At 56.2% G+C, this 25372-nt stretch overlaps 6 protein-coding genes across 6 annotated transcripts; 3 read left to right on the plus strand and 3 right to left on the minus strand.

Moving 5' to 3' along the window:
- Positions 1–1687: 1687 nt before the first annotated feature.
- C8Q71DRAFT_776918 (uncharacterized protein) lies at positions 1688–4650 on the minus strand. Its single transcript, XM_047924680.1, has 3 exons — positions 4576–4650; positions 4290–4514; positions 1688–4234 (listed from the first exon to the last, which is right to left on the minus strand). The coding sequence occupies exons 1-3, from the start codon at positions 4605–4607 to the stop codon at positions 1927–1929; spliced, it is 2565 nt and encodes an 854-aa protein (XP_047775456.1). The 5' UTR covers positions 4608–4650; the 3' UTR covers positions 1688–1926.
- A 1261-nt stretch (positions 4651–5911) lies between these two features.
- Positions 5912–8091, plus strand: C8Q71DRAFT_860927 (uncharacterized protein; the record flags this gene model as incomplete). The annotated part of the gene is made up of 2 exons (XM_047927842.1): positions 5912–6039; positions 6093–8091. 2 exons carry the CDS (start codon positions 5912–5914, stop codon positions 8089–8091), a joined length of 2127 nt encoding a protein of 708 aa, XP_047775457.1.
- Positions 8092–8219: 128 nt separating this feature from the next.
- C8Q71DRAFT_257820 (uncharacterized protein) lies at positions 8220–12287 on the minus strand. Its single transcript, XM_047917345.1, has 4 exons — positions 11802–12287; positions 9100–11648; positions 8812–9044; positions 8220–8757 (listed from the first exon to the last, which is right to left on the minus strand). The coding sequence occupies exons 1-4, from the start codon at positions 12265–12267 to the stop codon at positions 8349–8351; spliced, it is 3657 nt and encodes a 1218-aa protein (XP_047775458.1). The 5' UTR covers positions 12268–12287; the 3' UTR covers positions 8220–8348.
- A 3545-nt stretch (positions 12288–15832) lies between these two features.
- C8Q71DRAFT_776937 (uncharacterized protein) lies at positions 15833–18634 on the minus strand. The gene is made up of 7 exons (XM_047924681.1): positions 18507–18634; positions 18374–18441; positions 17415–18296; positions 16746–17361; positions 16528–16674; positions 16327–16466; positions 15833–16271 (listed from the first exon to the last, which is right to left on the minus strand). The coding sequence occupies exons 1-7, from the start codon at positions 18595–18597 to the stop codon at positions 16206–16208; spliced, it is 2010 nt and encodes a 669-aa protein (XP_047775459.1). The 5' UTR covers positions 18598–18634; the 3' UTR covers positions 15833–16205.
- Positions 18635–18802: 168 nt separating this feature from the next.
- Positions 18803–21357, plus strand: C8Q71DRAFT_776943 (uncharacterized protein). The gene is made up of 6 exons (XM_047924682.1): positions 18803–19016; positions 19081–19204; positions 19271–19335; positions 19390–19513; positions 19562–20370; positions 20422–21357. Exons 3-6 carry the CDS (start codon positions 19299–19301, stop codon positions 21252–21254), a joined length of 1803 nt encoding a protein of 600 aa, XP_047775460.1. The 5' UTR covers positions 18803–19016; positions 19081–19204; positions 19271–19298; the 3' UTR covers positions 21255–21357.
- Positions 21358–23551: 2194 nt separating this feature from the next.
- On the plus strand, positions 23552–25325 carry C8Q71DRAFT_257972 (uncharacterized protein). Its single transcript, XM_047917346.1, has 4 exons — positions 23552–23790; positions 23854–24022; positions 24086–24435; positions 24494–25325. The coding sequence occupies exons 1-4, from the start codon at positions 23728–23730 to the stop codon at positions 25049–25051; spliced, it is 1140 nt and encodes a 379-aa protein (XP_047775461.1). The 5' UTR covers positions 23552–23727; the 3' UTR covers positions 25052–25325.
- The last annotated feature ends 47 nt before the right edge of the window (positions 25326–25372 follow it).

Below are 25372 nucleotides of genomic sequence, written 5' to 3' on the forward strand. Positions count from 1 at the left end.
CAACGATCGACGCGATGTCATCCGGCGTAGTTGGAAGCACTATGTCTTAGATTCATCTCTTGGATGTGGTTGTGTGCCCGGGATGTCTCAGTAGGCCGCACGACAGACACCAACATGAGTCCACAACCCCGAGGTACGGATGATGTATTAACCTTGTCATCGGACGATAACCGACGTACAGACTCGTGCAGAGCGCGCACAAAAGTCGGTCGTCGTGGACCTTCATCAGCAACGAGCCGCGGCACGCGGGTGGACCAACTGGATCGAAGATTTAGACTAAGTACGTCTTCTCTCAGCGCTGAGCAATAGTGCGGTACGGGCGCCTGGACGCTGAAACAAACCGCACGGCAACCACACACCCTACTAACTTCATAAAGTACCCGTATAGCCGAGCAGCGTGTAGATTTTTGGTCTCAATTCGTCGGACCCGGCGAGGTTATGTCCGACTTCTACTTGCTACATCGGAAACTTGAAGGTCACACTGTATCTGTCCGAGCCGCGACTTGGTGGCTCACAGAATCCGAGCCTGTGCATAGAGTGATCAACTCAGCGTAGTACGACTCAAGCCGAGTACCAGCGTCTGTCGTACTATCCGAATAGTACGACAGACGCTGGTCCTCCGCTGTCGTGCAGACGGTCGTCATGTTGTTCAATATTGCTGACTGTGGTGGGACATAGTAGCAGAGTCTGCCAGGCTCTGATGATCGCACAGTTACTATATGAAACAAGTCGGGGCCTCATGCATGGAGCACTGCAAGGTATGCACGTACGTCGAAGTGATTCGTGATTGACCATGACTGGATGCCTTCCCGCAGGCTTTCCAGTGATTCTAAATGCATGCGCGGGCCTTGAATCTTATGGTTAAGGAATGTTTATCTGCAGTGCGCCTCCGTAGCTCCACTCAAAGTCCATGGATGCTACCTTGCGGAGTTCAAATGATGCCGCGCTGCCGTTGTGGCACAACGTTACCGTCGCGTAAGACACCAGCTGGCTGTGCGAATGTGTCTGTATATTTTCAAGCATATATATCTCACTGACTCGCATGTTCCATGGGCGAGGCTTGTCTGCTGTCATTGTCGAGCTAGACCGCTGCGAGACGGCTTCGTCGAGCGAATATGCTACGAGGTAGCCTCGTCGCGTGAACTCGGACATGCTAGTATGAGACGGCTTCGTCAAACGAGCACACTACACGACGGAAGTACGCTACAAGACGGTATCATCGCTCGAAGCGACTCGTCACGTAGAAACGTCATCACTCAGAGGAGGCATTACATAGAAGTGGCATCGCGCACAGGCGGCATCGGGGCGGTAAGATCCAAATCTCGTCGGAGGCTCAAACTCAACTTTACGGACGTGTTTTGTACCTAGAAGGGGGGGTCCTACCCCCCTTCTAAATGAGCTGTTTAGAAGAGAGGTGTACTGATCCGAAGCAACGGCACACACGAGATGCCGACTTGCCGCAGAGATTTACAGTGCGAATTTAGGATAGAACGCGCTGTAAACCTCTGCGGGAAGGCATCCACTCGCTGGTGTTGCACGCGAGCACGAGGTCATGTTCTTGGAAGACGACGTCGCGACCACCGAGTGCACTGTCTTGCCATGAGGTCTGGTCAGCGGCCACGGCGTCGTGGATATGCATACCCAGGCAGGTGACACTGATTTACTTCTCACCTTCAGTCGAGACAGTGAATTTTGTATGCAACGCGCGCGCAAGTACGGTCTGACAATGAGAACTTGAAAATATTTGCGACTGAGGCGGAAGAGTCCTCTCGCCAAGCCATCGGGTACATATATCCGAAAACATGATCGAGATCCGGATTCTACTCACCGCCCCGTACGAAGCGATCGAATGGTAGGCTGTAGCCAATGGCTGCGACCGCATCGAGCTACGGCTAGCGGCGACAGTGCCCAACATCCCACCCTCTGTCACCACCCATTTGGCTTTACCCACTTATGACCCAAGAACAACCCGATTGCTGCTACGGCAACTACCTGTATAATCCGGCGAGAGAGACTTGGAGACCCTTGCGTATCAGCCCCGCGGCGCCCTCGACTATACCCAGATTCCGACTCTCCGCCATCCTGACTACCACTGCCACGAATAAACCTGTCTTCCACATCAGGGATACGTCGCAGGAGCGCTCCAGGAAGGTCCAGTTCACGTTCCGAGTCCGAGTCTGTGTGAATGGTCATCGACATCTCGAGAGATGTCTCCGTCTCCAACGAGTGGTCCTCGACAGAAACGACGCTGGCGTTGTTTGCTGCGTTATATACGACAGCCACAGACTCGGTTTCTGACGAGATGTCGAAAGTGGGGAACATTGTGGCTTCTGAAGGAGGTGCGACTCTCGTTGAATTTGCGTTGACCAAGGGTTCCGACGCAGGTGCGATATTTGTCGGTACTGGTTCAGTGGTGTCCGCGCCTTGTGGCGCGACCATGACGGTGTCCGAGCATGCCAAGACCACTGTAGGCTTGCTCTTAAATGCGCCTCGCAAGCGCGGAAGGGCATTCTCGAGCTTGACTGACTGCTCCGTGACAAGCAAAAGCTCGGAGGGCACCAGCATGGCCGACTTCGTCATGGGTGCATCGCCACTGGCACTGGCATGTCCAACACGGCCCGCCGGGTCAGTGGGCAGGCAATGCTCGGAAAGCAGTTCAACAATGTCGACAGGCACGAGCTGGGTGTCATCAACAGGAAGGGGAGAGGTGGACGAGGCTTCGGGAAACGTCTCGTGGGCGGAGTCCTGTCCGACAGGGGAGATAGCGGAGGACTCGGGTACGGGTTCGCCGAGTGAATCATCCGGGATACGAGGGATTGGGACTGTGTGCGCGCGTCTGTTGAATGCACCTCGGAGACCGGGTAGGCTTTTACCCACTGGAACAATCTGCGATGCTGTTTGTGACCCGGAAGGTCCATGAATAGGACCACGGGGAAGCGAAGATTGCGCCTCTGGCGAGGTCGAAATGGACGGAGATGCGGATGTAGGCGACGACTGTACCTCCTCCGCGGGCAATTCCAATGCGACCAGCTTCGCTCTGAGGGACGCGTACCGCCTTTTCCCGAATATAGTCAGTCGCGTTTCCTTCTCGAAAGCATCGATAGCTCGGACAAGGCATGAGGGAGTGAGGAAGGATATCATCTCACAGCAATGCGTGAGCAGCAGGGCATTGACCCGTTGCGCTTGATTCTCCGTGAGGTCGTCGATGGCAAAGACAAACCTGTCTCGAACCCGGCTGCCGAGCGGCACTCCGTTCACCATGCCACGCATACGGAAATCTTCCTTCTTTTGCCAGTCTTCGGCGGTCATTTGGTCAGGGGGTTTCATCCAAGCGTACGAGTCTGCTGGGAGAGGGGGAATGTAGGTTGTCCTCGGGGCTGTCCGGGGTATGTCGTCGAAATATGAGGTATTGCTGAGCCCATCATACGCCCAGCGCCTCGCCTCTTCTGCGGGAACGCCCGCCTGTATCATAGCAGTTTCCTGCGACATTTTGGAGCAACGTAGGAAAATTACGAGCTTCGAACTGATGGGGAATGCCTGGGTCAGGGTTATAAAGGAAACGCCTGGGGCACCTGGAGACATCAAGTCGACCATGAAACTCATCGGCGTTCTAGCGCCCTCAATGAGGCCTAGACCGTTCTCAGTTAGAACAAATTCGGTGCCGGGAGGAGCACGGTAAATTCCGAGTTGCTTGTCAAGTGCGTCAAGTTTGTAGTCCATACGGGCCGTCCACAATAGACGCTCGTCCGTGACCACCTCCCAGTGCTCGTCTTCGAGGAGTAAGGCGATATTGCGGAGCCAGACTGCACGTGCATTTGCTAGCCCATGCGCGAGCCTGTACTGCTCCACCATCGCCGCTGACTCTGGGTCGAAGCGACCGTCAATGAATTGTTGGGCATGACGTCCGTTCCGGTAGTGCAGGAGGAAAAGGAATTTCCGGAGGGTATTCAGCTCAGAGCGGACCAGCTCCACGGAAGAGCGACCCCCCTTCTCAGCAACGTCCAGAGCGTGGAATATACGCGCAGCATCGCTCTCGAGCTTGGAGAAGGCCTTCTCGACACGATACACGTCCGTCAAGTCCGCGTCGTCCTTGTACATATCGACGATACCGAATGTCCTGCCGAGATCGGTCGTGCCCATGCTAAGGGTACTGGTCTTTATGTCGTACGTATTGATGAGTTCCTGTTTGTACTCCCGAGGCCGCTGGCGGCCCTTGTTCCGACCGCCTTTGTACCTGCATATAGCCGGAACTCAACGGACGGCGGGAACCCCAAGTCACGAATACGCACTTTCGGCCCGGACTAGTCACTACCTTGACCCCCTGCAGCCATCGACGCACGACAAAGCGCGGTAGGTAGTGGTGGAACTGACCAGACTGCGACGACCGTTGCTCCATGGCGGTGAGAGGTGAAGCTGAAAAACGAATCCTCTGTTGCTTCCTAGTGCATCCGAATCTAAGGTTTGGCGCACAGGTGCCAGATAGAGTTCGCCCAAGTTCCTCTTTCGTATCGATACTGAATAGGAAGGTCAGCCCATGCATCGACTCTTCTGACAAGTGTACTAGCGAAAAAGTACCATCTCTCAGACTTCTCATCGCATGCGTTCATGATACTGAAGACCGCAACGTTCGATGGTCAGTCACTGGATGCCTTCCCGCAGAGGTTTACAGCGCGTTCTATCCTAAATTCGCACTGTAAATCTCTGCGGCAAGTCGGCATCTCGTGTGTGCCGTTGCTTCGGATCAGTACACCTCTCTTCTAAACAGCTCATTTAGAAGGGGGGTAGGACCCCCCCTTCTAGGTACAAAACACGTCCGTAAAGTTGAGTTTGAGCCTCCGACGAGATTTGGATCTTACCGCCCCGATGCCGCCTGTGCGCGATGCCACTTCTATGTAATGCCTCCTCTGAGTGATGACGTTTCTACGTGACGAGTCGCTTCGAGCGATGATACCGTCTTGTAGCGTACTTCCGTCGTGTAGTGTGCTCGTTTGACGAAGCCGTCTCATACTAGCATGTCCGAGTTCACGCGACGAGGCTACCTCGTAGCATATTCGCTCGACGAAGCCGTCTCGCAGCGGTCTAGCTCGACAATGACAGCAGACAAGCCTCGCCCATGGAACATGCGAGTCAGTGAGATATATATGCTTGAAAATATACAGACACATTCGCACAGCCAGCTGGTGTCTTACGCGACGGTAACGTTGTGCCACAACGGCAGCGCGGCATCATTTGAACTCCGCAAGGTAGCATCCATGGACTTTGAGTGGAGCTACGGAGGCGCACTGCAGATACTGTAGCGAACCTAACAACCCGGATGTCACACGTCACAAGCCCGTCGCCCGCCGCGGCGGAGACGGCTGGTTCCTTGTCACATCCGACCCCGCCGCCGGCGCCAACTGGGCGCCAACGCTGTCACTGGGCGCTGGGGGCGGCGCCTGCGGCGGGCACACCCACGGGCGTGTCACGGGCGGCGGCGGGCCCGCCATCCGGGCGTGTCGTCACACGTCACAGGCAACCCCGCCGCGCCGCCGGATCGTGTAAATGTGTCACACGTCACACCCCCATCCGGGTTGTTAGGTTCGCTACAGTAAACATTCCTTAACCATAAGATTCAAGGCCCGCGCATGCATTTAGAATCACTGGAAAGCCTGCGGGAAGGCATCCAGTATTGTTGCTCCCTGGAGCGGAGGGATTGTTGCAACGTTGAGCTGTGAGACCATGCGGAGATTGCCCGCCTGTGAGCATGAGCGATGCGCGCTCGGGCGTGCTAGGGAGTACGTGCGCTCATTTCCTGTTTACGCGCAATGACCGAACTCTAACTGACATCCGTGAACCAAACACGGCAACGGTCCTTCGGGCACACGGATCCTTCGAAAGCAAGCGGCAGCCTACCGTTCCATCCCCCACCACCATGGAGCAACGGCGGACGCCTCAGCCTCGTCGCGACCAAACTCAGGCCCCATTTCATCACTACCTGCCGCGCTTTGTCTTGCGTCGATGGTTGCAAGAGGTTAGGACAGTGACCAGTCCAGACCGGGAGTGAGTACTCTTCACCGTATTCCAGCCGTCCGTCAATATTCATTTTTGTGCAGGTCCAAGGGCGGTCGCAAGAAGGGTCGCCAGGGAGAGTACAAACAAGAACTCATTGATACCTATGACATCAAGTCTGACACCCTTCACATGGGCACGACCGATCTCGGCAAGACGTTCGGTATCTCCGACATGTACAAGGACGTTACAGACTCGACCGACGCGTATCGCGTCGAAAAGGCCTTCTCTAAGCTCGAGAGCGATACCGCGCGCGTCTTCAAGGTCTTGGACGAGGCCGAGAAGCAGGGACGCTCCACGATAGAGCTCGTACGCTCTCAGCTCAATACCCTCCGGAAGTTCCTCTTCCTCATCCACTACCGCAACAGCGTACAGGCCCGCCAATTCAACAAGGACCACTTCGACCCGATGACGGCGAAGATGGTAGAGGGATACAGGATCAAACACGGCCTGGCCGGCTCGCGTGCGGTATGGCTTCGCAACCTCGCTTTGCTCCTCGAAGATGAGCACTGGGAGGTGGCAAGCGATGAACGCCTCTTGTTCACCGCACAGATGGACTACAAAGTCGAGGCTCAGGGAATGCAGCTCGGGCTCTATCGTGCACCTCCTGGTACCGAGTTCGTCATCACTGAGAACGGGCTCGGTCTACAGGAGGGCGTCTCCTCGCTCATGAGCATCATGGTCGACATGATATCGCCGGGTGCCCCCAACCCTTCGTATGTGAAGTTCACCCAGTCGTTCCCCATCACTCCCAAGCTCGTGCTCATTACGCGCTCGAGCCACTTGATGAAGGAGGAAACCATGATACGGAACGGCGTCCCCCCAGAGGAAGCTAGGCGCCAGTGTTACGCCGGACTCCTACGCACCTCGTTCTTCGACGACCTACCACGAACGCCTCCGAGCGCTACGTATATACCCCCTCTTCCCCCCGGCACATTCGACTGGACGAGACGCGGACCTGATCAATGGACCGCTGAAGATCTCAAGGAGAAGGAAGACTTCCAGGTGTGCGGCTTGCTGAACGGCGTACCCGTTCTCAGCCGTCTTAAAGACAAGTTTCTGTTCGCGATCGACGATCTCACGGAGGACCAAGCGCAACGAGTGAACACGTTGCTGCTCACCCATTGCAAAGAGACGGTCTCTTTTCTTACCCCCGCGTGCTGTGTGCGAGCCATCGACGCGTTCGTCAAGGACAGGGAGTTGACGACTGAAAAGAAGGACCGATACGCGTCGCTCAAGGCGAAGCTATTGTCCCTGAATCTTGAAGAGCAGCCTGTGCCTCCGTCGCCTTTACCGGCATCCTCATTGGCTGACGCTGCGATGACTGAGCGTTCACCTTCCCAGCAGACACCAACTCCCCACCCTTCTAGTCCGCCCCCCGCGCCTGCAATGGCCGTTCCGGTGCGGACGAGCCTTCCTGGCCTCAAGGGTGCATTCAACCGAGAAGCTCGTCCCGCTATCCCACAGGCCGTCCTCAGTGAGCCTGTACCTCCCCCCTCAGCCGTCTCTTCAGAGGAACAGAAGCATCTCGCCGAGACGGTTACCGAGAGATACGGCGCTCAATTGAAGCCGCATACACGCGAACCAGACTCGGCTTCCAATGAGACAATGGGCGGAGACGCAACCGAGGCGGTACAAACCAGTGTGGCAGCCCCAGTCGATGTCGCTCCAGAAGCGGTAGCGAATACTAGCGTCGACAACGCACCGGGCGGTGCCATCGTCGCCTCCGTCGAAGACAGTGCGCCCGACTCTGAGGAGTCGAAGACATCTACGGCGGCGCCGACAGACCCAGAACTGCGCATGCCTGGAGCATTACCGGGTAGTACTCCAACTGGAGAGGACAGAGGCGCTCATACCAGTACCAGCCAAAGTGATGGCGCGAGTGGATATGCATATTGGGCAGGGGGCGAACGTAGGTTCACTTATGGGCCGGACCGCCGCCCAGGCGGCTCTAACCCACCAGAACTTGACGTCGCTCAGGCGATCGGGCAGTTTCTTGGGGTAGTTGGGGCAGCAGCAATTGGAGGGTTCTTCGGTTACTAGTAGGTGAGGCAGTTGTGTTAGAGTGGAAGGATCATTAGTCGCAGTATGCAGAGTATTAGTAGGCGTGTATCAGGTACTGGATGTGCCTACGCATGATAGCTTTGTGTCCAGCTGCGTGGTCCGTCGCGATCCTGCCATCCATCACCAAGGACGGATCACCAAGGACGGAACATATGCAACGAGCCAGTGAATTATGTCAGAGATCTTCAAGTATCAACATAATACAGCACGCGATTAACCCCCAGAATAACAAGTGTTCAACTTTCAATAGCGATATTCGTCACGTCATTGCCTACAGCAGTAGACTCCGGCGGCGGCTGAACAGGCGGCGTAGGCCCTGAAGGCGAAGTAGCTGACGTGGGCTCCGGAGGATCCACAGCCATCGCAGTCTTATCTGGTTCAAGAACGACAGGGGACAACGTCGCGGGTGGCTCCTCTTGCTGCACCGCTTTCGAAGTGACATCCGTAACATCCTCCGTTGGCCCCGGCTTGGTGGGAGGATCTGACTTGCTGACAGGCGGCGTATCAGTGCTCGGGGCGGCGCTAGGTGACTCTGAACGCCGTCGCTTTCGTGAGGGACTCGGCGGGATGTTCTCGACGTCAGACAGCCGCTCGGCGGCGCCCACGGCATCCTTCTGTACGAGCGATGGAGGTGGGTGTTTGAACCTATGCCCGGGACAATCGTCAGTGAGTGCCGCAGAAGATAGGCGTACAACGTACTGCATGTCCTTCCATGCTCGTCCGAAGCCGAAGGTGATGGTGGCTGCAGTGCACAGCTCAAGGTCGGGATGCTGCTCGTCGAGGATGACTGGCGAATCGACGTCAACAACGATGCGATCCAAGCGACGCTTCTTGCGAGGTCGTGGCACTTCACATACGACGCTCCTCCGCTCAGCATACTCCGCGAGCCGTTGCTTGCGGTTACGCAGGCCATATGCGTGCGCTGTGCCCTTCTGTGACGAACCAAGGGGTCAAGATAACGGATTGAAGCAGAATCAGGACACTCACTGGCACCCAATTTGCTGAGACAATTTCGATCCCTGCGCCGTCATGACTATTCCCCCAGCCTGCACTCAGCAGACTACTCCCATCATCGTCGCTTCCATAAACACCAACGCCCTCCGGACCCGCGAAGCTTGGCCCATTCACGTAGGGGCTCCCAAAGCCTCCAATGAAGCGTGCTTCCTTCGTGATTCGCACATCCATGCGTAGGTCCTTCCCCTCGGCCTTCGCGCGTCGGGTTTCACTCCACGCGAGCAATCCCGCGTGCAGCGCGCACAAGAATAGGTCGGAGTCGTCCGTGTACACCCTGCGCATGCCCCGCGCCTCGTATGCATGTGGCCGGCTGTCGCGGTAGGGCACTGATGTGAACTCGGAGAGCGGCGGGATGGCTGGGAGGGCAGGTATCATCGCGCCTCCCCATATGCGGGGGCGTGCAGGTCGGTGAGTTGGGAGGAATCCGGAGGGGATCAGAATCGTCGCTCGATATTGGTACAGCGTGACGGGCTCCACAGAGCCAGATGTCGAGGACGTCGAGGAGCTTGGGAAGTCAGTGAAGGGGAAGGGCGTGCGTGGGTAGACGAAGGTGCCGAGGCGGCTTGTGGGGGCCTTCGAAGATGATTTGCGCGGTGGTGACGCGCGAGACGCAGGATACAGCATGTCGATAGGTGCGGGCATGTGAGGGTGCATCCCGGGAACATAGGGTGGTGTGTCGCGATGCTGGCCATTGGGTCCGCCAACAGCAGAGGGATGAATGTGCATTGGAGGGTGAGGGTGCAGTGGATGAGGTGGGGGAGGGTGCTGGTGGTGATGCTGGGGTTGTCCGTGCGGAAGGGGCGACACACCATGGACAGGACCGTCAATGATCTTCGACGAGCCTTGCCTAAACTGCATAGAGTTTGAATGTCGAAGATGGTCCGGGTTGGCGAACATCGGCTGCAGCTCTCGCGGGCCCGAGGCGGGCTGTATGTGGGGCAGACCTCCCGGCGGCTTGGACGACTTGCCGGAGGGCGCGACGCTATGGTGTTGGTGCCGGACATGGTGGTGATCACTCTGCGGCTGGCCCTGTCGCCTGTCCATCTCTGCCCGTTCCCTCTGCATGCGTTCGCGCTCTTGCTCCTTCATCCACTTGCGCTCCTGCTCCGATATCTGCTCTTCGCGCGCCATCATCCGCCTCTCTTCCTTCTCCCTCGCCGCCTTTTCCTTCGAAGCCGGTCTCCTACGTCCCTTCTCTGCCTCCGCGACATCCCTCGCCTCTCGTGCCCTTGCCTCCTCCTCAGCAAATCTCTCCCTATCTCTTCTCTCCCTCAACTTCGCCTCCTCCCTCGCAACCCTCTCCCTATCCATCTCCACCTCATGGATTGCCCTGCGCTCCCGTTCCCGCTCGTCTTCAGCATACGGCCCCGCCGGAGTCCGTGGTGTTGCAAAGCGCGACCATGAGTGTTGCTGCGCTTGTCCTGGAGGAAGTCCCTGCATCGGCTCTTGGATTTGCGTCCTCCGAAGCCAATCGCGCTCCCGCAACTCCCGGTCTCGCTCGCGGTCGCGCTGCGCCTCCATCTCGGCGATACCTTCTTCTCTCTCCCTTTCGCGCATGATGTCCCTCTCCTTCAAGCCACGATGCCTGTCGCGCGGAGACTCACCCATCATCCCGCCGTTCCCGTTTGTGTTGCGCATGTCCCGTTCCCTCTCCCTCTCCCTCTCGCGCGCGTTGTTGATCTCGCGCTCCCTCTCCATCGCCCGTTCGCGTTCGCGCTCCCACTCCCTCTCTCGCTCCTTCGCGCCGACTCCGACCATCGGCACCGCGCCCGGACCAGAAAGCACGTTCGACATCGGCATAGCAAGTGGCGGCGGCGCACCAGGACCAGCGACGCGTGCGTTCGCGTTCATCGACATGCCTGGTCCAGCGCCGTGCTGATGCAGGGACCCGGGACCGCCCAATCCGGAAGGCATCTGCGCCCCCCGACCACCGTCCCGGTCACGGTCACTCCTGTCGCGCATGTCACGCTCCCGCTCGTCACGGCGCTCGTTACTGGGCCCGTGTCGGTGCTCGTCCCGCTCAAACTGCGGGCGTTGCAGGCTGCCCATGATGGGCGACGTACGTGGGTAGTCAAAGGAGCCACTGGTGCGAGGGCGCGAGGGGTGGTGATGCGGTGTTGACAGTGGTGGTAGGCTTGAGCTCGGGTGCCCATACATGGGCGACGGCTCCATGCCTGAGCCCGCGAAGCCGTGCGGGGAGTGCAACGTGCGAGAGGACAGTGGAGGCATACCAGGACCTGGGGGAAGGCCATTGTTCGTCGGCGGACCGGAAGGTACACCGGGGCCGACAGGAGTCGGAAAGAGCGGGATGGCGCCATGTCCTACGGGTGGGACACCAGGCCCAGGAGGACCCGGTTTGGGGGTGGATGCACCGTGGAGAGGTGGGCGTGCTGGCGGTGGCATGTACATCGGTGATTGTGCACCCGGGGTAGATTGGGCATGCTGGTGTGAGTGGTGGGCATGTGGGCGCGGGGGCGGTGGTAGAGGGCGATGTTCGACGGTGTACGGGATAGCAGAAGGACCTAATAACACGCGAGACGAGAGACATTAGATGGACATTGTCGCGACAGCGCCATGACAAGCGGGAGATCAAAGAAGCTAGACGTCGTAGCGGAAGAAGCTCCGACGCCCGAAATTGCTTCCGAGGCGAAGGCGAGGAAATACGAACGACTCACCTGGATGCCCTCCCGCTGGCCCATGGTGGTGTAGCGCTATCTCATGCACCCGCGGCTGCTCTGGGTCTGACCGGCGTCGCATCTCGAACGGTGGTGGAGGTGCGTAGCCAGAGGACGATGACAGTGGAGGTGGCGGTGCCATCCGCTGGCCGTGTGGTTCGTAGTCGGACACATATCGGTGCGGAGGCGACGGTGGAGGTGGATGCCTCGTCGCATGGGGCGAATACGACGGGTTCGGAGCTAGAGGCTGGTGGTGGTGGTGATGAAGGTGCGGGGGCGTGGGCCTGCTGTCGCGCTCGAGGCCGCGTTCCTGGGGCGGCGAGCGGCGACGTGGGGGCGGCTGCGGCTGCTCGCGTTCCCATTCCCGTTCTCGTTGTTGTTGTTGTTGCTGCTGCTGCTGCTGCTGCCGGCGGCGGTGGTCGTGGTCGTCGGACGGTGAGTCCTGGAGGAGGGCAGCGACGTTCATGGCGGTTGGGAGGAAGCGGCTGAGAAAGAGTTGACCCCGTCAGAAAACGCGTCGTTGATCACAGGGGCAATCGAGATCGTTATCTCGCGACTACGACATGACATAAAGGTTCCCGCCTCCTGTAAGTACACCGCCGCCCAGTGCGCCCAGCCCCAGCTTGTCTCCTGAGATTGTGTGGGTTGCTGCAGCAACACTACGCAGGGTGCGGTCTCTAGCAGCCAGCCGTCGACGCCAACGAGCGGCCACGCAGCGTCCGCCTGGGGCGAGGATCCGGCGGCCAGAACACGCGGGTCGCCGGGTCTGTTGATTGAGCGCTCGCCCACGCGAGCGATCGGATCTCAGATCCGCACACTATTGGGCGCCTCACTCCCGCCACTTGCCCGCAACCGAGTCGCGGGGGAAACCGCGTGTGCCGTCCGAGACCGCACCGCCACCTGGTGCTCTACTTGAATATGTTGCAGGCTCTCTGTTCGGACCTCTATAGACACTCGGCAACGACACGAGACGAAACATACACGGACGGCTGTCAGGGTTCAGTACATATGCTTCTATGACGTATCCTTCAACTTGTCAGCGACCTGTCACTGGGTATACCACGTCAAAAATACCAGTCCGAGCTCTCTTTGCTCTACTGCTATGTCTGACATAGGTATTTTCAGTTCCTTTGCTCGATACGCAAGACCTTCACAGGGCTAGTGGTCTCTGGATGGAATCAACGCAATCCAACTTCCATATGTCTCGGAACCGAGCCGGGCATCGCTTTTCGTGTCCTCTTCTCCGTATCTTTGCAGTATCTGAACTGTGGTATGCGGACGGTCGTACTCATGATTTGCTGGTTTGACAATTGACTCATACACTCCACAGATCAGCGCGTACAGCGGCTGCGATTGACGATTCGCTTCACAACTCAGACGCTGGATCTTTGCACTCGTTCCAATGGACTTAAGATGATGCACACGGCCCTATGCACACGGGTCTATGCACACGGCTCTGGGCATCCGACGTAGTATCGTCTTGCTTGCCGTTCATCGGGTATTGCCATCTCGTCGAACCGAACAACTTCAAAGACATCGCAGCCGTGGGCCCGGCATTTCTCGGCTGCACCAGCGTGGGCGTCCCGCGACGAAAAGCCTTTCATCTGCCCGCACTGGTTTGCTATACCGAACAATCGGCGGTGCTGGCCCGTTTGCCTCAGATGGGCGGGATGACTTTGAGTAGCGCAGAAGGGCACGCCTCATTGCCCTCCAAACAATGCACCAGGTTCGCTGACTACTCCGGTCAATGACTCTATGGAGAGATCCAGCCGCCGACATCGTAGCTCGGTCTGGTTGCGTCTCGACTCCCAGCATTTCATATTCTAAGTGTCGCCTCCGCTCAGTGTGAGTACCTGTGCCGGGATATCTGCAATATCTTACATCTCCATCCGCTCACCGTATTGTGTAGGGATGGGCTATGGCTCGGGTAGATAAAGCATCAACAGACCTGCGGACGATAATACGTATTACAAACGTCTGCAATGAATTTACATGACAGTGTGATAGACCGTACCGACCGATGTAGTATTCTAGAGTCTCCCAGATCATGCACTAGACGCGGATCGGATTTTGTAGGTGTAAGTGACTGCGCCGGGCTAAGATCTCGACTGGACATCCCAGTCGGCCACCAAGCCTGTGCGTTGCTCAACAACGGCTGGGGGCACGACGGCGCTGCTGTGCGTCTCAATCGTAGATATCGTCGATACTCGTGTAATTCAGGTTACTTTCACGAATGGATAAAAATACTCTGCTTCTAGAACTCGACTGACCGAGTACCTTTGGCAGGCTAGCCCGGCCGGCCAGACACAGTGATTCCAAGGATCACGATGTCTTGCATGAGCCTGTGGCAAAGGAACGCAAGGTGCTGAGGAGGTCCTGACGCTCGCTGATCAACGTCGCAGGAGGTGAGGCTGACAGACGAGTGATCGGATCTGAGATTCACATATGTACTACTTAGTACTGTGCGCTTCAACTGATCCACTAGTACTATCCTTACAACTTGAACTGTGACCGAGTTCTCAGTGACTTCGAGGCCCCTCTCGACCTCAGGGCTAGTTACAACGAATGAAAGTATATGCGTCCCCCCTAGGGTGAGTACGTTCTGTAGTGTGCACGAGACTTGTGCATGGGACACATTCATATAAAGATCCATGCGCAATTCGTCGTCCTCAAGCCGTTCGCTACAGCTGATAGAGGCTCCAAAAGTCGTGTTACTTCACTAACACTTAGCCGAAGCACGTCACCTATGCCATACGACAAACATGGGGGGCAGGATTGGGCACGGTAACCTAAAATACCAGTGCCGGCAATCTGGCAGGCATGGAGGGCGTCGTGCCTCCGTCAATGTGGTACGTAGACGACACACGCCTTGTATAGCACCACATCAATGCAAGGGGCAGGAGTTCAGAGTCGTGTTCTTGACAAGAAGCTGCCAGCCCGCCGGTGGCCTAGATCATAGAATGTGGCTGCGTCGGTGAGGTACTGGCCATTCGATACAATACAGAGCGATAGCAACTCAGTGCGGAACTTACACGACAGGCTTCAGGCCCGGGTGAAATTGCTCTCACCTCCTGATTGTCGAGACTCCTCTCGGTGCACCTAGGACTGCACCAAATCGTATGCTTTAAGTTCCGGACACGCACGCGCATACATGGAACTTCTGACATACCATCGGTGAAATACTGCTGAGCGGAAATGCTAAGCGCATGACCGATTGTCGCGAGAGAAGTTTGCAAGCTCCGTAGAATAGATAACTCGCCTCTGCCCATATACGTTCCTAGCAGTTAATATTGAGAAAGAAGCGTATAGTCCATGGGAGAAGAAAGAACGAGCATGATGGTTCAGAGCGGACCTGTATTATGATAGTAGACCTCAGCACTTCCTGGGCTTCGCTACGCCGCCATTGCGGTAAGTAGTCGCCACCCTGATCACATGAACAACTCAGTAGTGGAGTTCCTCGGCGTACGAATACAGGTACATACACACCACACGACCAACGGAACATAATCATATGCCGCGAACAATCCATGTAGCCTACAATTTATAGTCAGAATGAAACCATGATAAACGACCCAGACCACTCCGACACGAAAACGCCCGGCATACGGTGGACACATCGCGTGAGTTCTGCCGGGACGCAGGAGACAGCCACTGGGGATTCACTGCGTTGACGCATATGCATGGAAGTCTGCCGTGAGTCAACATTCCACGAGGCGCGACTAGCAGTCATCGGCGCCGTAGTGAATACAAGTCAATCACAGCGATACTCGCCGGTACCGCACCGAGGACTCGGAGATCCGTGAAAGTTCTGTAATTGTGGCGCCCAGTCACAAAAGGAAGTTTCGATGCCCTTGGGTTGTGAACTACTGAGTGAGTACCTGTTTCGCACAGCTGTACAGCCTTGTATCATAGAGTTTTCTGTGTCTGCGGGGCTCGGCTTAGTGCACGTCGGCCACCATGAGATCTAGACACCACCAGTTACAATTTGGAAAAAAGGCGACGGAGCTATTACCGCGGTATACCTGGCCTCCTCAGTGTGTATATCCGAACCGCCGAACCGCATGTTTACCGCGTCCGACTCACTACAAAAAATCTGCACTGAAACATTCGACCATCTGGTATACGTGTAAGCAGTCGCCTGCCTAGCGGTCACATCGGAGCTCTGACGTGTCAAAGTAGCCGCCATGGACCGTTCAACGTTCAGCGCACATGTCCACACAGAGTCGTCATGGTATGAGGTTCGCTTAGTATTCTGAGATCTGGAAAACGTCAAATGCAAGTGGAATCGGTGTGATATAGCAGAGACAAAAAGGTGCACGGCATTCGTAGCTTATATAACACATATCAGCGTGGTCGAGTCCCATGTCCTCATCCGGTAATCAGCGGATGGTTCACGGTCAGAGTTCACTCCCCAGGGATGTGCGAGTTGATCTCGTCTATAAGCTCTTCAGCAGCCTTGGCTGACTGGACCTACGGGAGCTATCGGTGAGCATAATCGATGAACCACACCACAGGATCGACGTACCCTGAGGTTGTAGTGCGTTGCAGTACCACTCTCGAAGACGCTAAACCGTATGTAGCGGGGATCTTGCGCGATGAAGCACTTCATGCCCTTGAATAGCGTCGCGTTCAGAAGAACTGTGTAGACAGCCTCTTTGCGCATGACTGCCGATATGATCAGCACGCCGCACAAGCCACTCCGCTGATCAAGGAAGGGAAGACGCACTTAAACGAGCACCCGTGCCGTCCTCTCTGCGAACGTTGAGCTTGAGCATACCTGTCCCACGCTCCTTCCATTGGTTCTGAGCGCTCAGCGCGTAGAGTTTGCCCCGAACTTGGTACATCGTCTCCTCATCCTCCTCGCCCGTGTGCACTACACGCGAAGCAAGACACAGGAAGCGTCAATTCAAAGAGACAGCCGAGAAACCTGCGACAGGCACGCACCTTCTTGCTCAGTCAACTTCACGCGGTCACTCTCCTCGCTATCTTCGTCGTCTTTATGTGATCGCAAACGCTCGCTAAAGCTGACCGCGCCATTACCACTCTCTTCCTCGGCGTCGTCTTTAGTACCCGCGTCAAACACGCTGGTGCCTCTCGTCGAGCCTTCACTTGGCGCAGGGCTTGCTCGCTCGGACCGAGGCTTTGACGCTGAGAAGCCTTGCGCACCCCCTGCAGCGTAAGCCGAGAACGCGCTGGCGGAGAAAGCGTTCCCCGAACGCGTCGAGGTTGGATGGCGCGAGGGCGAGCGGCTGCGTGCGAGACCGCCAAACGCCGGTGGCGGGGGCGATTTAGGTCGCTTGGCGACGCTGGCGAACGGAGATGAGGTGGATGCGAAAGCTTCGAAGCCTGTACGCTTCTGAGGGAGAGGCGTCTCTGAGGAATTGGTAGATGACTTAGTTGGTGAGCTGGACGGGGTGGTGGCGAATGCCGAGGCAAATGAGGTAGAAGTCGATGCGAACGGACTGCTTGAGGCTGGAGGTGTCTTGGACTTGTTGAAGACGCTGGGGCCTGCAACCGACGCGAATGGGGAGCTAGTGGATGCATACGCCATAAAGCCACTCTGCGATACGCCCACGTGAGAAAAGAACATCGACCAACTAAGGTGTCACGTACGATCTTGGAAGTGGATGGAGTCGCCGGCGTTGTGTTGCTGTGAGACGGTGACGTCTCCACCTTCTCTGTGTTTCCCTCTGACTCCTCAGGCGGGGGTGTCGGCCGTTTGGTGACACGCGGATTCGCGTCAGAATCTGCATCGTCTCGCTGACGCTTAGTTGCCCCAGCCTTGGGAGCGGTCGCACTGGTATGCTCCTCAACCTCGCCTGGAACAAATCTTTCACTGACCGTCCGGTCTCGAAGCTTTCGCTTCAGCCCCTTCTCGGCCTCGGCCTCAGACTCTGAGCTGCGACGTGAGTGGGGTGATGAAGATGGGGGCACGGGTGGAATGGCAGAGGTGGCCGAGACCTCTGGGTGCACCTCGGGATTGTCGAAGAGGGGAGCAGGGTCGGAGGGCTGAGCATCCGGCGGCACCTCAGCTGGATCAGCCTGGCCGGCGTGTTCGTCTTCGCCGACATTGTCTATGATCTGCGGTGGATTTTCGCCCTGCAGCAAGACCGGGGGAACAGCGACCTCATCGCCTCCCGCTACCTTCGCCTTGATCGGCTCTTCTTCGAGATCGTCCCCCCGCTGAGCAGCAACGCCCTCATGAGTGTCGCTCACCTCGGTTGTTATTTGGTGATCTGTCTTTGTCTCGGCGTTGTGTACGTCCATCTCGTGGTCTCGTTCGGAGGTGCTGTCCTTGCGGATGTGTTTCCATGTCATATCCTCAACTCCCTGGCTGATCTGCCTGATCTTGGACTCAGTCGGTGGCGACTCGCTCACCCCGGAGCCAGACTCCTCCTCCTCCTCCTCCTCGGTCGCATCCAGCTGTGTGCTTGTGCGGTTCTTCTTGGCCGGTGTCCTCCTGTCCTTGGGATCCGAATTCTCGGACTCGATTTCCTGACATGTGTAGTGTGGTCAGTTACGGCCTGGATCTGGCCACGCAAACAACCGCTGCCAGTCGACTGGAAACTGACTGCTGGCGTCCTGTGAGGTGTCGCGGGTTCCATTGACAGCTCGCGTTCGCGCTTACGGGATGCCTTGTCTGCAATGCAATCGGACGCAACTTCAGCAGCGGATCTAGAACGTGAAGGCCTTGTGTGGCCGCACCTGCTGGGTCGTCTGACGGGAGAGCTGACTGTGACGGAACAAGCTCTTCCGTAGTGCCTATGTGGTTTAGTTGGTCGTCACGTATTTCCATGGTCCGAGAATGAGGTAGTGGTCAAGGTCGAGACTCCGTCGACGCGTTGTACCTCGTTCGAGCAATACAATGGCAGCTCGTTATCCCCGGCGTATTACGTAAATTATGTAAGTGACGCGGTTATCACGTTAGCCGGGAACTACGATCGTTAATGTTCATATTACTCGGAATCATATTATTATGACGCTGGTGTGTGGCCCAAATTGCCACACGGACCACAGAGTCAGACGCGCTCCAAGCGACGTTCTAAAGCGCTTTCATCGTGTTGTCCCAGCCCTTTCATGTCCGCGTACTTTCGAGGGCATCCAGTCCTCGCCCTGCATAACAAGCACAGCAAGCCTCGCAACGTGCTCGGCTTCCTCCGCCCCGCCACAGGCTCCGAGGTCGTCCAATACATAAAGGGCTCCGAGTCTCACTTGGTACGTCTCCATTACCACCTGGTCTGTGGGTCAGACTCCCTCAGTTTCCCAGAACCGGTATCAGTGTAGCAGTGCCACTGTTCCAGTTGTGGGGAGCGCAGCGACATTTTCAAGTTCGCTGTTCACGGGGACTCGCGCCAACTCTTCAACTCTTCTGAATTCATCGTCATCTTTGCGCCGAACACACGGTATGTCGATTCTCCTTGTCTTGTGGACCGCAGCTGATCGCAAGTGGTCCATTATTCATATGGCAGCTAGTCTTCTTTTTCTGCAACAAGCTCTATGGCCACAAGCTCTATGTCTAGTCAATCAGCGAAAAGTGTGTCTTAATTTTCCCCTATCAAATTGCATCTGGGGACACGTCAATTCATAGAACAAAAACCCTTGTCATCACTTACCATTGGTGTCGAGGAAGAGATCCTCGCACTCAAGAAGGGCGAAATGCCACCTAAGGAAGATGAACATCGACATAATGGACACCCGATGACAACAGTTTGGTACGTCTTTACTCTTCACTCAGAGGTCCGCATTCTAAGACTACCTAGTCCGCCACCAAGCAGACTCCCTCAAGAACTTATCGACATAATCATCGATTACATTCCGGACAGATCAGCTCTGTATGCCTGCTGTCTGGCCAGTTCTCTACTTGTTCATCGTTGCCGCTCGCACCTCTTTCGTCGCATACGCCTCAAACCACGCACGGATTTCGCGCGTTTCCAAAGAGCTTACACGTCCAAAGGTCTACTTCAGTACCCGCGGGAAGTCGAAATTCTCGGCTGCTTGACCCCCGATGCGGATCCCGGCGATGACGCCAATTCTGGCCTCAACGACGAGGGGGACCCAGATCATCGCTGGATGGACGCGATCGTCCCCTTCCTGATGAGGTTCGACCTCGCGCAGATCGAGTGGCTGGATCTACGGGACCTCAGCTGGGGAGACATCGCGCCAGGGACACGGATATTCCTCCTTACTCAGTTTACACTCACTCGACGCCTTACCCTGAGCGCGATCGACTTTTGGAACTCGAACCAGATGTTGCGCACTCTGAATGCCTTCCCAAACATCCACGGACTTTCCATGGAGAAACTGTCCTGGCATCGTGCGAACCACACGCGCAAGCAGCTCGAGGGCATTGCTGATATGCATTTGCGCTACTTGCACATTGGACAGACGGAGTTTGCACGCTACGGACCGTTCATCAAGTGGCTTATAGGACAGCGTGACGTCCTGATCGTGGACGAGGCGTTCATCGTCTGGGAAGACACGGAGATTATGAGTCCGATCACGCTGCTTCGACGCCTCGCACCAACACTCAAGTCTCTCATATATCAGCAATGTATGATCTTGCCTGGTTGTGAGTACGTCACGTTCGCCGTGTCTATTTGATAACGAACGTGCGTTTCAGCAGAGCTTGTGGCTGCACGCCTTGCGGCGGTGCAAGCCGCTCAAGGTCAAGCCCAGCATATTGCTCCTGTCCCTGTCGTCAACGTCCCGATGCAGCCTACGCAGGCGCCACAGCCCGCGGAGGTTGAGGACGAGCCAGTCACCGCAGCAAATGACGGAGGCGAGGACGAGCTTCAAAATGCGACCGAAGCCGAGGAAGCAGCCGCCGATGAAGACCAGGCCGATCCACCGATGGGCGTAGACCTGAGCGACGACGAAGGAGGAGACGATGACAATAATGATGGCGCGGACGATGACGATGGCGATGACGACGGCGCGAACGAGGTCATACATACGAACGGCCCTCCCATCGTGATGGACGATGACGAGTCAGAAGAGGAAAGTGTCATCGAGGAGTACATCGCAGAGCACAGCAGGTGGCCGACGGAGACGGACGCCCTCCGAGATGGCATGGCCTTGCTCAATTCCATCCCTATCGAAGGGAGCAGAGTGGAACATATCAACGCACGCATTGCGTGGTCCTCGCTCGCCATGGTCGGGATGAAGCTCGTGTGCCAGATGTGCACGGCCGAGACCAAGGCATTCAGTCTCCTGTTGGTCCTCCCTCCTAGGCATCTATGGGGAAGAATAGACTGGCTGTCGATCGACTCGTTGCTCGATGATGTAGCGCAGCGTGCTGCGAAGGATGCTATACTTGAGCTGTCATTTTTGGGTGCATTTGCTCAAGCACAAGAGGATCTCCCTGAGATACGAACCTCCCTCACTGCCAAACTGCCTCTTCTACTAGCTCGCAGACGGTGGACTCCCAAATACGATAGGAGCAACCTACAATGAGACTCGATTGCAGTGGTGAGCACCTCTTTGATGATCTGGTCGATATTCTGATCCCGTTGACTTATCGCCGGACATGCGCAGAGGCTTCGCTTGAATATCATAATTATCCCAATTACCTTACAGTGAAGACAAGCTATGTCTGTGTCTGTCATGGATGATTCGGTGAATGTCGCCGTAGTACATTATTGGCATGGACTTTCGCTAACGACTTGTATTTTCTGGCAGATACGCCGTATCATCAAGTTTGTATTGAGCTACGAGGGGTGACAGTACAACGTGCAGTAGTCGATACGTACTCTAAACCTTCTGAGATCATGTATTATTGTCGTTTTCCTGCCGCTCAAGGGATGTATTTTTGTCTCGAGTTCGTTCAATTCTTGACTGCATAGTCGGCAGCCGTACTTACGAACTTACTTCCCAGGACGCCGAGGCTCATGGCACCTGTGTGTCCCACACCACATGGTGGCTCAACGAGGGTTCAATGCACATACACCGGCTCGTCGGAGTGGCAGCAACGTCGCTGTGGATGACCGCCGAGGAGAACCGTAATCGCCATAGGCAACCAGTGGTTAGTTTCCGTCACCATTATCTCTACCGGCGGATATGCGAATTGAATGATGGTGTATAGTGCAATGTGCCTTGCTTCCACGTAAAGATCCTGCTCGAGGTGATATTCTTTACCGACTTCTTCAACCTGCTGTACCGAGACCTTTCGGTGAGTAGTCACCTTTCCCATACAGGCGTGTGCGAGCGCCGAGTGGACAGCGATACGCCGATGGCATGAAACTTGGGGTTGGTGCTTACCGCATCCCCTTTGTCGTCGCATCGCTGCCACGTAATTGGCCACCGGCCCCAGTTATTGAACCCCCACCCCAGCGGCGTAAACCCGCTGCCCGAACTTCGTGATTCGCTCATAACTGTTTCCCACCGAGACACACGACTCCGACATTGTGGCGCTCCGTACGCCGCATTAACTTCAACAGTGGATACTAATTCTACCGCGGTCGTTCAACTCAACTTAAATGCTCGCAGAGCTTCTCGAATAGGCTCGTACTATGGAGTCATTGTTCGTCACGCAATGCCTTGACTGCCAGCGCAGGTGAGTGTGGACTTACTGGTATGCCCACCAGATCTTACCGGTCCGGGATTCCGACGTAATTTAGACTGCAGTGGTCTGATCAGGCGTGTTCTGCGTCTCACAACTCCGCACAGAACTCGCAAATTGAATGGCGGTGGGTTCTCTCTGGGTATAAAATGATATATAAGGGCTGCGTTCCGCGGACCATCTAACACTGGAACAATCTTCTGAGCGCTGCTTTGCAAACTGACGTAAATGGCCAGTGGTTTGCATAGTACCGCCGCTATCAGGTGTTGCACATTTTCGCCTTATCGTCAGTCGGGTTGCTTGTTGAACACGCAATCAAACAATGCTCGTGGGTCTGAATGTCTATAATGCTCATGAATGAGTCGGTGCTCATCGGCTAGTACGTCGGCGTTGAATACAATCTAAATCTCGATCCCGACCGAGTCCTATACGGTAAGTGCAAACTTACCCTACTGAGTATGACACTGGTATGATGACCAAAAGTTCGTAGGCTCGACTGCGACTACAAGAGTCCGGTCGCGTCATACTTAGACTCATATGTATGAATATGTATCTTCGGCAGGTTTGATCACGTCCGCACAAGTGCATGGGCCTTCGCCACGAGCAGTGACCCGGAACTCGAGGGTCAGCCACTGGTGCTTCGTCGGACTCACTGGTCTGGGATGCATCTCCCCTGCTTGCATGTATGTCGTCGGTCAAATTGGCATGCCAGGCTGGCACGGTGCTTGGCAGCCACGGTACTACTCGGTACTACGTAAGTACAGCGTCCTGGAGCTCGCATCCGGGTAGTTCAGGCCGCTGATCACGAGGGGTCCGCCAGGCATAATGGCTGCTGTGTACACGTACTTATGTACTTGCGTGCTGTAACTTACACTTGTGCGAGACTCATGCTACAGAGGATGTGGCTCATGGAGACCAGCCGGGCCGATGACATGGTCCTCGCGACAAGATTGCGCTGTGCGGTTGGGGGTGTATATGCCCCGTATAATAGGCTGCCCTCTCTCGGCCACTACTAGCTATGCCAGCTATCAGTGCACAGGCTGTGCAGGGCTCATGAGTCTCAATGATCACAGCGAGACTTAGACATCGGTGGCACTACACCCCTATACACGAATGACAGCTATGACACAGCCTCCTTCTCCGCGCATGTCCACATGAGTCGGCACAGTCATCTATGGGTCGCTGCGTACTGCGCATCACGTCTGCAGATCCGAGGCAGCCGCTGTATATAGCTCGAGGAGTCAGGACGCATGCTCGGCGCAGCTTCTCATCTTACACACAGCGTCCTACTCACGGGCAGATCCTCTATTCTTGAACTCTACGTTCTACTCAGCGTCCTACTAGTTACGGGCAGTCATTGCATTCGTCATGATGATCATTAACGATACAACCACGGATAAGAAGCAGGACATGGTCGATCAACACGGGAAGGTGCGTCGTCAATCGCAGGTCAGCGGCTTTCGGGGTACTGATGAATCCGACTCATCCGCGTAGACTATCACCACAGATGAGCCTCCTCCGTACGATGGTCCTTCCGCTAGCTTTGTGGCTAGTCAGGCCCCTGCATGTGGACCTATTCCTGCTTCTGTCCCTGTTTTCCGGCCCAATCAGCAGCAATGCATAAACCATTTGTCTCTCTTCTCACGTCACGATGCCATTTCTGGTACGTTCACGATGATCTTCGAGTCGAGGATCAGGGGACAAGCTCACCAGTGTCTTTGAATAGGGACCTATCTCGTCGACCCATGCCTTCCTGCTGAAAATATCAACAGCAGGTACGGAGGGCGACGCTGCCGCTCTGTCGACAAGGCGCATGCACGGAACGTGCGCCATGCCTTCGGCTCCGTTCCGGTAGACGAAACCTCTGACGTCTCGGACAAAGCGGGTTGGAACCGCCGTAAGGCACGCAGGCCGGAGGTAAACGCAGCCTTTAGGACCCGCCATGGACCTATCAAGGTCAACGTGGGTATCGTCAACTCGGGCCTTCAGGCCGCTACCTCCTCCATTGGTGGACAGCGAAAGACTCGCGGACGCGTCATGCTTTCGAGTCGCCACGGACGTATCAGTGTCAATCTGGTTTGTTGACTTCCTCGAAGACACATTGAAGTGCAAGCTCATTCGAGGCTTTCTGCAGACTGAGATACAGTTTGGTCGTTCTGTCGACCTGGACGTGTCCACTCGCCACGGCAACATCATCGTCTTCCTGCCACCCACTTTCGATGGCTCTGTCGCCTTCCGCTCTCGGCGTGGGCCCAGCGGGGTCACCTTCCTGCCAGCCTTCGCCTCCCGCGCTCGCGTCGTGCGTGGCAGCAGCCGCGAGATGCTCGTCAGCCTGTCCTCTACGCCCACCGACGCGACGAGCCTGAGGCCTGCCGGGCAGACTGGTGATGACTACTGTGTCATCGGCACGCGACACGGCAAGGTCACCATCGGTATACACGGCCTCGACTCTGAGTCCGACGTGATCCAAGGCGGTGGGCTTGCGGCGCAGTTGGAGGCCCTTGTGGAGAGCGGTGCAAAGCAGCTCGAGACGTGGTTCGCTGCTGGTGCGAAGGCTCTGGAGAGCACCCTTCAGGCCAGGCGCTCCGCAGTGGATAACACTCGTCAAGTAAGAGCCAGGGCCATCAGTAACCCACAGCGAGCGCGGACAGAGGCGGTCCTAGGTGAGCCGCGCACCTCGACGAAAGTTTGAGATATGGTCGAAAGACAGCTGCCTTTGATGGACATGAATCGTTCTGAGCCTCGGCAGTCGATTGCGATCTTATTTGTCTGTACCATCGCAAGGATAGTCACTATGGTCTATGATGTTTTAACTATAAGCTGTATAACGCTTCGCTCGGACGATGCTTGTCTCTCACAGGACCCAGTGAGCTCGTATGTTCACTTTTGTGATCACACATATAGTATTCATGGGAAGGTTATGAGGTGCTTAGAATGCAAGCGGAGAATTAGCGACACGGCCTGAGGCGCGTCCGATGTTCTCGGGTAGCACCGCAGGCGCGTCCATGACGTG

Source organism: Rhodofomes roseus (assembly GCF_022264815.1).
Source record: "Rhodofomes roseus strain CIRM-BRFM 1785 chromosome Unknown C8Q71scaffold_21, whole genome shotgun sequence".
Lineage (NCBI taxonomy): Eukaryota > Fungi > Basidiomycota > Agaricomycetes > Polyporales > Fomitopsidaceae > Rhodofomes > Rhodofomes roseus.

Bases quoted from the DNA above. Each gene is read 5' to 3' on its own strand.
- C8Q71DRAFT_776918 (XM_047924680.1), bottom strand. From the start codon at position 4,607: ATGAACGCATGCGATGAGAAGTCTGAGAGATG. The intron at 4,515-4,575 runs GTACTTTTTCGC...CTTCCTATTCAG, and splicing joins GATGAGAAGTCTGAGAGATG to TATCGATACGAAAGAGGAAC. The intron at 4,235-4,289 runs GTGCGTATTCGT...GGCTATATGCAG, and splicing joins GTGACTAGTCCGGGCCGAAA to GTACAAAGGCGGTCGGAACA.
- C8Q71DRAFT_257820 (XM_047917345.1), bottom strand. From the start codon at position 12,267: ATGAACGTCGCTGCCCTCCTCCAGGACTCACCGTCCGACGACCACGAC. The intron at 9,045-9,099 runs GTGAGTGTCCTG...GGTTCGTCACAG, and splicing joins TCTCAGCAAATTGGGTGCCA to AAGGGCACAGCGCACGCATA. The intron at 8,758-8,811 runs GTACGTTGTACG...TCCCGGGCATAG, and splicing joins CGAGCATGGAAGGACATGCA to GTTCAAACACCCACCTCCAT.
- C8Q71DRAFT_776937 (XM_047924681.1), bottom strand. From the start codon at position 18,597: ATGGAAATACGTGACGACCAACTAAACCACATAGGCACTACGGAAGAG. The intron at 16,675-16,745 runs GTGCGTGCCTGT...CTTCGCGTGTAG, and splicing joins GAAGTTGACTGAGCAAGAAG to TGCACACGGGCGAGGAGGAT. The intron at 16,272-16,326 runs GTACGTCGATCC...TAGCTCCCGTAG, and splicing joins CAACGCACTACAACCTCAGG to GTCCAGTCAGCCAAGGCTGC.
- C8Q71DRAFT_776943 (XM_047924682.1), top strand. From the start codon at position 19,299: ATGGCCACAAGCTCTATGTCTAGTCAATCAGCGAAAA. The intron at 19,514-19,561 runs GTACGTCTTTAC...AAGACTACCTAG, and splicing joins CACCCGATGACAACAGTTTG to TCCGCCACCAAGCAGACTCC. The intron at 20,371-20,421 runs GTGAGTACGTCA...CGTGCGTTTCAG, and splicing joins ATGTATGATCTTGCCTGGTT to CAGAGCTTGTGGCTGCACGC.
- C8Q71DRAFT_257972 (XM_047917346.1), top strand. From the start codon at position 23,728: ATGATGATCATTAACGATACAACCACGGATAAGAAGCAGGACATGGTC. The intron at 23,791-23,853 runs GTGCGTCGTCAA...TCATCCGCGTAG, and splicing joins TGGTCGATCAACACGGGAAG to ACTATCACCACAGATGAGCC. The intron at 24,436-24,493 runs GTTTGTTGACTT...GGCTTTCTGCAG, and splicing joins GACGTATCAGTGTCAATCTG to ACTGAGATACAGTTTGGTCG.